A 14,945-nucleotide genomic window follows, 5' to 3' on the forward strand; every position below is an offset into this window, starting at 1 on the left:
TCATACTGTATATTCATTTTCCATCTTTAAAACCGGCGCAATCGTCAGCCTGTCACTGAAAAAGATATGTCATATTATTGAGTTCAGTTCCCACTGCCATCATACCCAGAGATTACTGTATTAAGGCATCTGTAAAGTTCGTGACATGTCCCTTAAGTACTGCTAAGAGGATGTGCATCTAATTCTCCTACAAATTTCAACTTATGTTTCAGTTAAAAACATTTACACAGTTTCTAGGTGGTAAGTGGCTTAAAGTGCTGTTTTCATATTGTCTACTATGCTGTCTAGCCAACGATTATCATAAAGCAGGATTATCTGTCGGTGATGAAATGAATGGAAACACTTGAAAGTGTTGGAAAAAAAAAAAACACTTGCAAGTCTTTCCTCCAGAACTAGAAGACTTTGAGTAGCTTGCTGAGAATCTTTCCTTCAGAACTAGAGGATGACACAACACGCAGATGGATTTTTCATTATTGTATTTTCTCAGTGTTTTTGCTCTGTTTATGTCTCTCCCTGCAAATTTGGCTGGCCATCAGCTAACCGACGACCGGCTGTTATGTCAGACTCCCCACATAAGTCCCTCTGCGGAGACCTGACAGGAAACCCACAAATGAGAATCTGAACATTCCCGTAGAAACCACAAGCATATGCTGCTTGCTGATAGCTCCTGTACTTAGTCTTATATTGTTGATCATATTGGTCTCTGAGTCCAGTACACATCATAATGCCATAAATACACAGTAAGGGTATTCAACCAACATCAAAGGCCTTACTAAATCATTCAGGATTGACTGTCCTAATCATATGTGGCATAATTATGGACAGACGTGTATGGCTGCCACTTCCCTTTCCTGTCACCCAAGCATTACGGCTTATTTGGTCATCGTTATGTGCAAGCCATGGCTGTCGGCCATGTGATGACAGAACTCACAGCATTGTTTGAGCTATAATAAGTCCAACCATAAATCTTTCTCCCAGTGGCCTGCATGAGGAGAATGACCTTTGACCTGTGTTGTGTTAACACTCAGTGGAGAGAAGTGCATGAAGGGTATAATGAATATGAAGTGACTGATGCAGAGATCAACCAAGTGTTTACTTAGTGTGACCTTTCGTTACTTCTTTTGCCCGAGGATCTTTTTTGTTTGTCAGTTTTGTTCTTTTGTTTATGACAAGATTGTGATAAATCAAATGAATCCCATTTATTTTTCCATTAATCCTAATTATTAATTGGCTAAATGATGTGCATATTAATATTTGCTGAGAAAAGCCCCTTAATGAAGACAATAATGATAAATTTAAGTTGTGGCAAATGAGTAAATTATTGAAAAGACATTACAAAAGGGGCTTCAGAAATCGATATATTCATTCAGTTGTACTCTGTCGAGTTGTTTTTGAACGCAAGAACACATTCTGTGACAATGACTCATGTTTTAAACTCTCCAGCAGTAGGGAAACCCTTTATCACGGAATGGACTGTCCCTTGTATCTTGAAGATATTTTGAAAAATCTCGAAAACCAGTGACCGCTGGCTTCCATTGTACTGTAAGTGTTTATGTTCCAGAGAGAGAGAGAGACCAAAAACAGTGCAGTGCAGTGATGAGACATTTTCATGTTTGGAAAAACTGACACAATTAAAGCACTCTTCAAGGCAAAGGTCCTGGTGACCCAAATCTGACCCTCACAACACAATGGGACTGGGGAGCCTTGGGGCTCTTTTGCTAGTACTGTACTGTAAGTGCAGTCCCTCATATGCATTTGTTCTAATCCACAATTTTATATCAGATCCACAGTTTGATATAAAAAGTAAACACTAATGTAAACAGCTATAATCTCCCCTTATCCTCTGATAACAAGCAAAGAGGCCAGTAGTCTTCCACTACTGTTCAACCATGTAAAATAATACAAATACATTGTATGTATATATAGCATTTGAAATGATAATATAATTGCATTTAAAAAAAAAAGTACAACTGTCATACAGTTATGTGTGTAAAATTCCAAAAGTCCCTCTCCAAAAATCATAAAATATTATTAGCCTAAGGGATCAATTCTTTCAAACTAGCACAAACCTTCCACAACTAAAGTTGCTGAATAATTTTGATTGAACATTGTGTATGTTAATGTAAATGTTAATGTGACCATGTTTATTGTCAGTAACCATAATCACAGAATATGTGAAGTACTGTGGTTTTATGCATACCAACCTATATCTATTATATATATATGAAGAGTTCAGATGCAAAAACCTCTAAATGCCATCTGAAATTTTCATCTAAAATTAGGATTTTTATCAAGCTCCTATGCTTAGGTTGAGTCATTTTACTTTAATGGCAATGTGCAGGTCCTTTTCCAGGCTATTAAAGTGAAATAACTGATCATAAATATAGGAGACAGATAAAAATCCTAATTTTAGATGAAAATTTCAGATGGCATTTAGAGGTTTTTGCATCTGAACTCTTCATATATATATATATATATATATATATATATTTATATATAGTGGCACCCAGATTCAAGTGTATTTCATTTATTTTAAATGATTATTTTAATTTATGCATTTAATCTGTTTCACGAAATAGTATAATTCTAGAATTTAATACAATTATTGAATTCTAATATCATCAATTTATTGGTTTTCGACCATAATAGCTTATCATATTAACTAAAATTGTTATATTGATGCATCCTTAGACCAAATCAATGAAAATAAATAAGGTTATAGTGATGTGCTGTCAAGTAAATAAAGAGATGTTTGCTCTGTGTTTCAAACATTTGGGACCATGTCAAAGAGATGCACATTCAGAACACTCTGACATGATAATACCCTGACTAATTTTGACAACTAAATTGTTTATGACGCAAATGTTATTGTAAGTAAAGTTTCCAAATGGCCACCCAAATATTTGGTCGTTTGATCCTCTTACATCAAAAGAGACAATTAAGTTGCAAGAGATATAACAGCAGTGATGTTGTTTTTGATTATACTTCTCAAAATGAGTTTTTGGATTACAGGCCTACTGCAATCTAACCTAAAGCTCCATGGGATTTCTATATAGAGAACTTCTTTTTAACTTTAGTATAAAAAAGGGAGAGGAAAGGCAAGCGCACAAACACAAACCCTCTATATTTCATTAGAAACTACTATTTTGCTTTGCATTTTCCTGGACCATTCGACAGCATACATTTTTTACTGATATGAGAATACTTGCACAACACAGCTCAGAAAGCACTGCACAAATTCCTTTATCATCTTATGTGCTCATCCACAACTACCCTCTCTGCTAAACAATGTTTTCCATTTGTATTAAACATATGTTTGCCGAAAAACAGATAATAAGTTATTTTGGAAACAAAGGTTTGTTTTGACGTGTGCTTGACTGTTCAAAGACCAGATTATCGTGATTGGGTCTTGTACAAGAGATAACACAAATCAATACTGCTTTCTAAACTAAATTATGGATTAAAAAAATTATAATAAAAATCTTAAAGGGATAGTTCACTGAAAAATGAAAACAACATTTTGAGAAACATTATTTTTAGAATTTGTTGTGGTTGTTGGTTTGTTTTTGTCCACATAAATATAATTGAATGGTCACCAAATCTCTAGTTAACCAAAATAAATCTAAATAAATAAATAAGCAACTTAATTTGACTAAATTAACGCAACGAAGGCAAAATTTTCATTTTTGGTTAAATTATCTCTTTAAAATATTGCGTCTGTAACAGGTTCACCAAACCAACTGTGTACACTTGAGCAGCCACTTGGTGCGATGTAAAAAACAGCAGGCACCGCGGGTCACAGTAAATGTCAGACTCTGAGGCATGTGCTGATGCCTGCAGCCCAACACAACCCTAAAGTTCTGTTACGGATCCGTGTCTAGCACTTGAAGAGACGTATGTTATAAATTTTGATAGATTTAGTTGGACCACACTTTATACAACAACAGATTTGCCCCAAAGAGTTCAAGAGGTTATGGCAAAGTTGTAGACTGGCTAATAGAAATGGGGGAAAAATAATTAAATAACAGGCATACGCCTGTTGTGATGGTAGTGGGAAGGGGACAAGCAAACTGAACCCTGTCATTGGCATTCACCCCGTCAGGTGGTCCTAAGTATTGCTAAAAACAGCATCTGAAAAAAGAAAGCTGATATACCTTTTCTCTGAGTTGCACAGATATTATTTTTCTTGCAGTGCAGTGGTCTTCCTTACACAGAAATTACTGTAAATGTGTGTTTGTGTGTTGAAGTTTGTAAATATTGTGTATAAGTGAGCTTGTGCAAGTGTGTACTGTATCAGTCTGGTTGAGCGACTAACGGTTCCCCCCAAAACGGGTAAATAAGATGCAGAGGCCACTGTGTTCAGACTGTCTGTCAAGTAACACTGCATTTGTTCTTTCAATTTCAATACAGATGAAGTACAGTACATAAATGTTTCACTAAAAAGCAGAAAGGACAGGAAACTATTTAAAGCAGGTGCTTAAACGCCCTTCATTCTTTCGTATGGTTTTTGCTTTCTTGAACAACCGAGTGAACAAGTTCCTGTTTTTACTGCCTATCCACTGTGAATTAGAAATGCAGGTGTTTAACAGTTGAGCGCTGAGCTGACTCTAAACTCATACTGCACACATAACAGGCCATTTTGAGGATCGTCACGTCATAAGATGCCATTGTAATGTAGAAAATGTACGTATTACTGGCTATAAATACTGGTATTTGCTAATAGATGCCTGCTAATAAAAATATGGATATTAAGGAGACATAAAAGAGAATAAAGTGACTTTTATACATATATAGAGTGGACAGGATTGTTTTGAGATCTTTGAAATCTGCTTCTCCCACATGAACTTCACAGCTTAATGCGTTTTTCCAACAAAACAAATTATTTATTTATTTATAGACAATAGTTCATGAGTTTTGAAAAGGGATTTCATAAAATTTTGTGGTGATGACAATCTATAAAAACAAAATTTTATTAATTAATTTATTTAAATGACATAGGTGACATAGGATGGTAAGACAATTATATTCATTCATATTCCTTTATTAATTAATTAGCCTGCAAGTTTTAAATAACAGAAAGAAACATACTGTATGCTCAAGGGTCTTGGACTTATATTCTGTCTTTATTAAACCAGCACATTATTTCTTTACTGTTGTGACTTTTTAAAAGATTTTATAACTTCTCAAACAGAAAGGGTTTCCTACCTTACGCAGCTGTACACACACCCACACACTCACACACAATTAGGTTTTTCCACATTTCCCATCAGATTAGTTTAATGTGAACATCAGCGTTAAAAACCTCATTAGCCCTGTACAAACCCTCACTTTGACGAGACACCTTTACAATGATTCCCTATTACTGTTTGCTTTATCTCCTATGATGCTCTTTACTTAATATAAAGTACCCTTGCTCAGATAATTGACACGTTCACTTATCTCCATTAATAAAAAGTCAATTAGCTAGCCAAGGAATTGGGCTTATCCGCTGTAATAGAGGCCTAATGAACTGTCTTCGATTCAAGGCCTCAACTCACTCTATCTTCCAGCATATTTTCTCACACAAAAGTGCACGGCGAGATACAGGACCTAAATCAGCTTTTATGTTCTGTATCTGCCTTTCAACCTTCAATTAGAAATGTTCCAGACAGAAGCTCAGAATAAGTCAAGAGGTTAGTCAGACATGAAGTCCTGATGAACTGAACACAACAGACGGCGGCGAACATCGATAACAGGCAGACTTCAGAAATGTGTGCCGTCTGACCACTCTTCAACAGCATGTAGTCAATACTAAACGGCAAAACTGAATGAACAAATCTATATAGGGGCATACAATTTTATTTTTTTTGACTCGCAACAGTCAAAGGGTCTGAAGAAACAGTTTTATTCAAGTTTGACAGAATATATAACCCCATCAGCTTTGAACCAATTTTAAACAGGTCCTTGAACAGAATATTACATGCAACAAGCCACTCCAAAATAACCATCCAGTAAATATTGGCTTAGGTATAGGCTGGCTAACATTAAACGAACATCCCAGCTCTGTTTTTCAAACTAAACCATAAGAAACGTCCTGAATTAATACCAAATAGAATACAAACAAACATGTTTGTCACTGTCAGTCTTGTGCAGCCATGTCTGTATTTCATCTGGTTTGTTTTTATGTCGCTTATAGCCTTGACTTCACATTGTCATGAGCAGCTGCACGATGGCAGTAATACACCGAAGCATAAACGAATTATTACGCAACGCATCCACTTCCTGTGGCAAATATTGGATAATATAGGTCTGATACTGTTTTTCAAGCACCTTGTTTAGACAGAGACACCTTAAATTTTGCAGAAGTGTGAACCGCAAAACCCATGGGAGCCCTTCTAGCGTGACACAAGTGTGTGCACAAACTCCTCCTCTGTGCTCCTCTGACCTCTGTGCAACTGTGAGATTAAATAAAAAAAATAAATAATAATAATGAATTAATTAAATAAAAGATCAGTGCACGATTAAAAGATTGTCACAAAAAAAAACTGGATAAAATGTGGTGTTCTGGAATGAAATCTTACCTACAATGTAACCGATTAATTATTGTTTCATATTACTAGTAAAAGAACAGATTCTGTAATTCTTAAACTACACCAAAATTCAGAAAGCACACGTACGTCTGCAAGAAGCCTGTTAAAGATCGCTTCATCTGGACAGCATCTGCTGTGTACAAACATATGAGAGACGTTTTTAAGATGTCAGTTTTACATCCATTCTAAATCATAAACATCTTAAAGACATTTTCACTAAATTTTATATTTGATGTCTGATAAGAAATATCCTATAGACGTATTGCAGATGAACAAACACTCTCCGTGTATACGCGTGCTATCAGGGAATGTTCCTCCTTACTAAACAAAAGGTTGAAATAATGAAATGATATTTGAAATTACGAAATTCTAAATATTGAAACTTTCCCCAGCACTTTAATGACATACAGTATTTTCACATACTGTAAAGATGTTTTTGCTTCTAAACTGCAGTCATTCCTTCTTCTATGAATGAATGGTTTTTGCACTTATGGTGAACATTTATGATCTTTAAAACTGACACCACAAAGAATGCAAATGAGGTTACTTTTGTTAACTGTGCCATCCGGGTCTTTCTCTATCATTTACTGAAAAACAGGTGGTCTGCTAGGGACTTTTGTGTGTGTGTGTGTGTGTGTGTGTGTGTGTGTGTGTGTGTGTGAGAGAGAGACACTTGCTCTGCGGCTGTGAATAGTTTCAATCAGCTCCGGAGGTTCAAATCAGTTTTTAGAAATCATACAGAACAGAATTGAGCATTTGCAATGTCAATCTGAATAAAAATGCATTTGGCTTTTATTCAGTTACAATGTGTTCAAATTGATGTTTACAATGACATGTCTCTGTTGCTCTCACACTATCAAAGATCAGCAGGGTTACAGCATAAAATAAGCCCCCAAGGTCCTCTATCCTTCTTTTTTTTTTCTGTGAAATGTTTAAAAATATAATAACTTAATTAATACAATATTCACCATAGAGATTAAGTTAAATTCACATTTCTAATCAGATAGCTTATAGGGTCCAGAAAGCCTGTGCTGTAACCATGGAAACCCTTATTTGATAGAGCTGCTATCAGCCAATTAATGCAAGAAAAGAGTACTTATATTGCAGAAACAAATTCCCAATAATACCCTTAAAGATTTTTGTAAAACATTGCCACAGGGCATGCCATTAGCTAGGACTTGGTTGATGTCCAGAAAGCATAATAATGCCTGTCTGGGTAGACACTGCAAAGAAATCACACTTTTGGGCATTTTTGTGGTTTCACCCATATTTACGTAATGCTCAAGGACCATGTGTCTGTAATCAGTTATCAATAACTCATTCAACTCTGTGAGTATTCTTGTAAAACTGAGCTTCACGGCCTGTTGGGTTTATTTGTCTGGCTGGCTGCAACTTTTTAAACCTTATATAACAAACTACTCATAGAAAACATCAATATCCTCTAAGGATTTGATATAATTTTGACCAAACTCTTATATTCAGGTTTTGATAAAGCTGAAATTCTCATGTTGTCTTTTTAATGCATCTTCACATACTGTATGTAAAACAGCTTCCATATGATCCTCCAGACTGCAAAATGAAAATTCACCACCACAAACAAAAACATAACGAACCGTAACATACATTTAACACCATCATTTGCTTCCATTGTAAAATCATGTTTGCTTGTTTTCAAAATATACATCTGCTTTGGGCAATTTTCACAATAGTTATTTTTGCTGTAAATTAATAATAAAAAAAAACATTAAAGACTTTTACAATGTTATTATTATTATTTTTTTTTACATAAATGCTGGTTTCCATAACAATATTAAGCAGAACAACTGTTTTCAGTTATTTTAAATTGTAATAATAATAATTTGAATAATATTTCATAATATTAATATTTTAATGAACCCCTATGGCCCCACAGATGCATACTGTAAACCTTCTCACATATAGCACATATAGAGTTCTGATTAGACCACTGTGTGAGGCGATTACATATGAACACACATTCACCGCCAACAGACTCAAACAATAATAGTTTGGGTTGACAACTAAACAGTGGCTCAAGTGGTTAGCATTGCTGTCTTACAGCAAGAAGGTCCCCGGGTTCGACAGGACAGGAGGCCTTTCTGTGTGGAGTTTGCATGTTCTCCCTGTGTCTGTGTAGGTTTAGGCCGGTAGCTCCGGCTTCCTCTCATAGCCAAGACATGCAGGTTAGGTTAAACTGAACATCCTAAACTGTCCCCGGACGTGTGTGTGTAAAGACAAGACTTTTGTATGAATTAACTGGTTCTCGCCATGAACATAGCCATAGATGCTGAATTGGTGTAAAGAAATAAACAAACATTTAGTTAATATTAAAAATGCTAGTTAAGTGTTATTATTAATACTGTATGTAATGTATGTCTGTAATTCCAAATTATTTTCTTTATCCATTTGTGGATCAAATGAAAAAATGCAATTGGATGCCCTTTTGACATCTTGTCCTATATTTATTTAAAAATGAACAGTCGCTATATTCAACTATATTTGGACTGTTTTCTTTTTTCTTTTTTTTTTACCTGGATCATTTGATTTATGAACTTAGATTAAGTTCATATCTTTTGGGAGTCAAAGTATAACTACTATCTATATATCTTGTTGTTTTGTAGCACTGGCAAACACATGTCAGTTATATTGGGGGATAATACACTGTCCTGAAATATAATACCATAGAAGTTATAGAAATACCACAAAGCCAACAGTCTGATTTAAATGCATGCATGCGTGTGTGTGTGTGTGTGTGTGTGTGTGTGTGTGTATGTATTTCCAGGTGTTTTTTTTTTTTTTAAAGTTCTAAGATAGACCAAGCATATAAATGGCCACCATAAGTGGACTTTCATGGTCCAAAATAAAATGTCATTGGCAAGTCAACAGCTTCAAAGAGCCAGACAAGACTTTTTAGTATGACGCAAGGCAGACCAAGAGTCATTTTGTCCTGCAGTCGTGGTCCAGTAAAATCCCTATTTCAAGCTAGTTTTGCATCTTGAGATTTCGGGTAAAAGCAAGCGGCAACCTTCCATTTTCTTTCATGAAGCCAACACGGAAGTGACTTACACTGTAATTCATCGACTGGCCACTAGAGGCTGGCTGCAAAAGGGAGTCAATCCCATAGGCTCCCCGTGTTAAAATGCCCAACTTACAGAAGAAAAAAAATCATGTTTACAACCTGGTTCAAAAACTCATCCGTTTAAATTATATTAAGCCTTAAAGTTATACATAAGTAAGAGTGTGGCCACTTGAGTGACTGCTGACACTGCTGTCGAACTAGGTGGGCGTGGCTTCAGCAACCAGATCCCACCTTTTTGCCCATTTTTGATTATCCGGGAAATGACACGTGGTGACGCACTGCCAAAATGGCGATGGCCCACTCCGCCCACTTTGAGCTTCAAAAACACTCTTCAGAAAACTACGGGTGACTTCACGGACACTATGTCCATATTTTTATACAGTTTATAGGTAAAAGACACATTTTAGTCCTCAATCCTCAAGTGTTAAACACATTTGGCAAACCCATAAATGTGTTCTGACCACGGTCATATGCAAATATGTATAAATGCTAATAATTTAAAAGTCAAGGCTATAAATCTTACCAGCTCCCTCGTGTGTTGCATCATCAGGATGTTTGTAGGGGTTGAACTTGGGCTTGGGAGCCACAACAGGAGCAAACTTCTTAGGAGCCTGTTGCTGGGATACAGAAATACTGGTGGTACCCATGGGTAGGCTCGTCTCCATTCGTGCACTCACATGACCTTGCTGGTCACCATCATTATGGTCACCCCACATATTTCTGGAGTCAAGAAATCTAAAAAACAACAACAAGACCACATTATTATATTGCACTGAGATGTACAGGTCCCAAAGCACCCAGAATACCCACAATGTGTGAGGAATTGTAGCGCTGTCTGAATTCTAGTGATACATTCCTGCAATAAAAATTGAGTTGTTTTTATGCATAACATAGATATGGGTGGATTAGCCATTGTGGTTATTTTCACCAGGGACCTATTTCCATCCCTAGAGCACTGTGCAGTGGTGGCTTCTTCCGCTCTATGGTCTTAGCTGTGGACTTTACAAAGGAAACTGTGCATTTCAAACACCAGGCATAAAAGAACCAGAACAAGTTCAGAGTAGCATCATATCTGATTATTGCATCATTTCATGGTAAGTTCATCCAAAAAATGTTGTCGTGACATATGAAATTCAAATGGCCCTTATGAATACAATTTATGAATGATCCAACTCAAAGAAACTATTTGTTCATACAGTACATCCACAAAGAGGTCAGTACAAACACAAAGAAGAAGAATTTTTTGAAGAAATATATACAGTTTTGAAGAAATATACAGTACTTTATATATTTATGGCCATTGTTACAATGTAATGAACAATGGGTACTCTCCTTCTACTGTATGTTACCTGCACCCAGTTGTCCTTGTTTATTTATCAGCTTTATTTTTGACAGCTCCAGGGCTTTTGTGAAAACTATAGATCATACTTCTGCATTTCTGTCTCCCAACTCAAGGACAGCTGGAATAAACCCGGTGCATTATGGGTGTTATAGTTTTCATACCTTTTTGGCAAAAGGAAATGCCACAGCCCCTTTTCTCTCTTTTCTCTAGTACCAAAGGGTTATGAACACACTTGACATCATAAGTGCAACTCAATACAAACTTCTCAGAGAACAAGATTTCACCATTATATTTATGATACTTTTTTGTTTGCCTTTTTTTGTAATTTTGTAAGATGAGAGCCTCGGTGATCCTCCACTTTTATTCTATTTACAAGAGTGGCCAGGACATTCCTTAATTGGTTTAAAAGAAGAAATAAAGTTATATGGGTTTGGCTTGATAAGGGTGAACTATCCTTTTTAAGAGTGTATATTTCAAAACATAAAGTCTCAGGATCATTATTAGATGCTAATCATTCCTCTAGTTCTCTGGGACGGGCAAAGGTGTCAAATAAGATTATGTAATTTGATTTAATCCCTTGCTTCACATACACCACTGACTCAATCTATAGTTAGAAGCAAATAACCACCAGTTGCTATCCGTGTATCAATTTAAATGAAACCCTAATACATCACGCAATGAAGAACTGGGGATGTACTAGTTGTGTTGAAGCATAGAAAGCTGCCAGAGAACATGACAGCAGTTCAACTTTCACTGATGTGGTGAAACAAACAACCTGACAATATTGATGACTTCTAATGTATTTTATTGACAACTTCAGTAGCATGTATATGCTAACTGCTGTGCCACAGCTTTAGTCAAGTTATTAAAATAACTTATTTACTCTTATTTATGTTCGGCTTGTATCTGAGACAGACATATTTACATAACTGGTGTTGTTTACCTGCTTGGGAATTTAGCTGCAGGGCCGCTACTGTCTATTTTGACTCTAAAAACTGTAACATCTCAACACTTCCCTATTTGGATTATTATTATTTTGATTATTGCTTACAAATGAAGGATATTACTCTAAAGCAGACCGATTCAAATAATTATTCATTAGTAAATGGGTTCTACATGGCCTCTTATGAGCTGCAAGTGAGCGGCGATAATAAATAATCCAATAAATAAAATCGTTTGCTATATTTGTTGAAAACGCAGGGGGATTTGATCCAAGTGTTGAGGTGCAAATGACTGAACCTGTGGCATGCAGGGATCAAAATAGCTCTGGTAGTTCAAATAAGTTTGATGTTAGCCTGTAATGTGAACTCTCTGCAGAGTATAGCGTAATGAGATAACTGGAGGGTTGAGGTTAAATGAAGTCGTTCTTATGAACATGATATATATGGTATACAGTATATCGAGTCGCAACTGACTGGCCTGATGGGCCGTAACAAAATCCTCATCATGAATAACACCTCAGGGTGCAATAAATGAAATAAAGCATTTGTTTAGAAGAAACAGATGACAGGTCATCCTGATCGCAAGGTTAACATAAAAGTCCAAAAGGGTAGCACAAAATGTCCAAAACCAAAACTCACTGCTGAATAACCTTCATGGTTTAATAACTGCAACACCACAGGCCCTTCCTCATCAATATGTCAAGCTCAAAAAGTTGAACTGACACTTAAACTGAAACTACAATTAAAACCATAAAAAACTGTTACTTAAAGTAAAATAAACCCTAACTGAAAAATAAATTGAAAACTAAAAAAAAAAGCACATGGTATATTAAAATGAATAACATGTTAACAAAAATTAACACAGCATATTATTTAAGCACCCTTTTATACAAATGTATCAATATCTTCAATGACCAATTGGCCACTAAACCAGAAATAAAAACAAAGAGAAAAGAATGCCTCACTGGAAGAAGTCTCTAATAGCTGTTGTTTCACCATCGCAACTGTACTGAAATCAAATGAAACATTATTTGAAATATTTCAACAACACATCTTTCATTTTTTTCTGTCATTGGTCTTTTTTGTGGGTGCCATTGTTGCTCTTTGTAGCCATGCACGCTGTTTTGCTGCACCTGACTGATGTAGGCTTTACATTTTCCCTCCAGGGACGAGCCAAAAGAGCCCACGCACAATTGTGTTTCTAATATCGTCTAGCCGCACCACACGGCAGAATGTCTTTACCGAGCTTCCCCATTTATTCTTCTGTGTCAGAGCTCTCCATCTCCCATCATTCTGCTCACACACACCTCAATGGCCATAAAAGGGAACAGTGTAAGGACAGGGGACATTCCCACACAGTAACGGTTCTAACACACCTGAACTTTCTGGATAAAGATGGTTTCACAGCAGATGCTACGGGCTACAGGAATCTATACAGCACGATTCTTCACAAATGATCAAGTTGTGTTATATTTCCTGACCTCTGTTGCAGACTCTATTATAATGCCTGCAGAGTGTGTGTGAAAAGAATAAAGCACAGCTTAACCTCAACCCCGACCTCTTCAGTGAGAAAAGAAAACAGTGAGCAGGGGGATGAACGTGGATCAAAGAGACTATAGTTTGATGGAGACACAGGATGTCAGTGGGAAGAGGTACAAAGGGACCATCCTTTCCCGCTTGTTTTGTAAAAGCAAGAGGAGCCAAATAAAATTAATATCTAGATCCTAAGATCCTTTTTTGATTTGTAAGAGATTTATTCAAGAAGTCATTTCTACACATAGGGAAAAGGCACCAACAGTACAGTGGAACCGTTGTTGTTGTTTTTTTTTATTTTATTTTTATTTTTTATATAGCCTACAATAGAATCTGTAAAAAATTACAGATTAAAAGTTTTTTTTAAGGTAATTATACTTTTATTCAGAAAGTATGCATTACATTGGACAAAAGTGATAGTAATCAGTTGTTGTTGTTGTTACTTATTCATTATTAAAATTAAAAACAAAAACAAAAAACACTTCAGATGAATGCTGTTCTTCTGAAATGTATATTCATCAAAGAGTCATAAAAAAACGGCTTCCACAAAAATATTAAGCAGCAAAACTGTTTTCAACATTGTTAATAGTAAGAAATGTTATTTGAGCATGAAATGAATGGCTGAGAATTCAGCTTTGCCAGAAGTATAAATTACACTTTGAAATATGTTAAATAAGTTATTTAAACTCTTACTTTACACAATATTATTGTTTTAACACTGTGTGTGTAGACTTACATAGATCCCAACATTTGAAAGGTTGTTAAAAATTAAATAATTAATATTTTAATTATTACACACAAACTTAAAAATTGTATTTACAATACCATGGGAATATATTAATGTTTCGGAACCTAAGTACCATAATAAATACCATTAATACCATTACTGTCACTGTACTTTTTTTTAGGGTGGCCTTTGTTATCATCAGGGTCTAATTAAAAGATCAGTTTACTGTTGAAGTGCTCAGCTGTCCGAAGGGAGACACTGGAGAATCAAAGCATTCAATCGCTGACTAATCAAACAGCTTAGACCATGTGTTTGTACTGTAGACATGAGCTTGAGCTTGAGCTCCTGCCACCTTCCCACTGCCAGACTTCACAGTGACACTTACAAATACTCGACAGGCCTGTGAGCATGTGTATGAGTGTATTAGTGTGAAAGGAATATGAAAACAATATGATATGAAATGCTTTTCTGAGGGTGATCAGAACATGGAGGCCACACAGGATGACATTTCAGGTAGAACACAAATTTCATTTTATCTGGCACTGTATTTTTCCATGGAAGCCATCTTAATGGCCTGTGACAATTTGTCAGCCTTTGCTGTGTTGTCAAGCAATGACATGGCAGGTCATGTGTTGCAACAGACACCGAGAGCCAGCCCTGATCTGAAGGTTCAAGTGACACGTAAACAACGCCACAGACACTTGAGAATAAACAAGATACTACACTGCACTCTGAC

The 14,945-nt window shown here is 36.0% G+C and overlaps 1 protein-coding gene across 3 annotated transcripts in view; it reads right to left on the bottom strand.

Moving 5' to 3' along the window:
• Window positions 1–14,945, bottom strand: part of LOC113050613 (lipoma-preferred partner homolog) — a 167,298-nt gene that overhangs the window by 97,898 nt on the left and 54,455 nt on the right. For all 3 annotated transcript variants that reach the window (XM_026213779.1, XM_026213777.1, XM_026213778.1), the window contains one exon: window positions 10,190–10,401. In XM_026213779.1, the coding sequence (XP_026069564.1) occupies window positions 10,190–10,382 (193 nt within the window). In that variant the 5' untranslated portion in view covers window positions 10,383–10,401. The remainder of the gene's footprint in view (window positions 1–10,189; window positions 10,402–14,945) is intronic.

This window comes from Carassius auratus, chromosome 31 (genome assembly GCF_003368295.1).
Source record: "Carassius auratus strain Wakin chromosome 31, ASM336829v1, whole genome shotgun sequence".
Taxonomy (NCBI): Eukaryota; Metazoa; Chordata; class Actinopteri; order Cypriniformes; family Cyprinidae; genus Carassius; species Carassius auratus.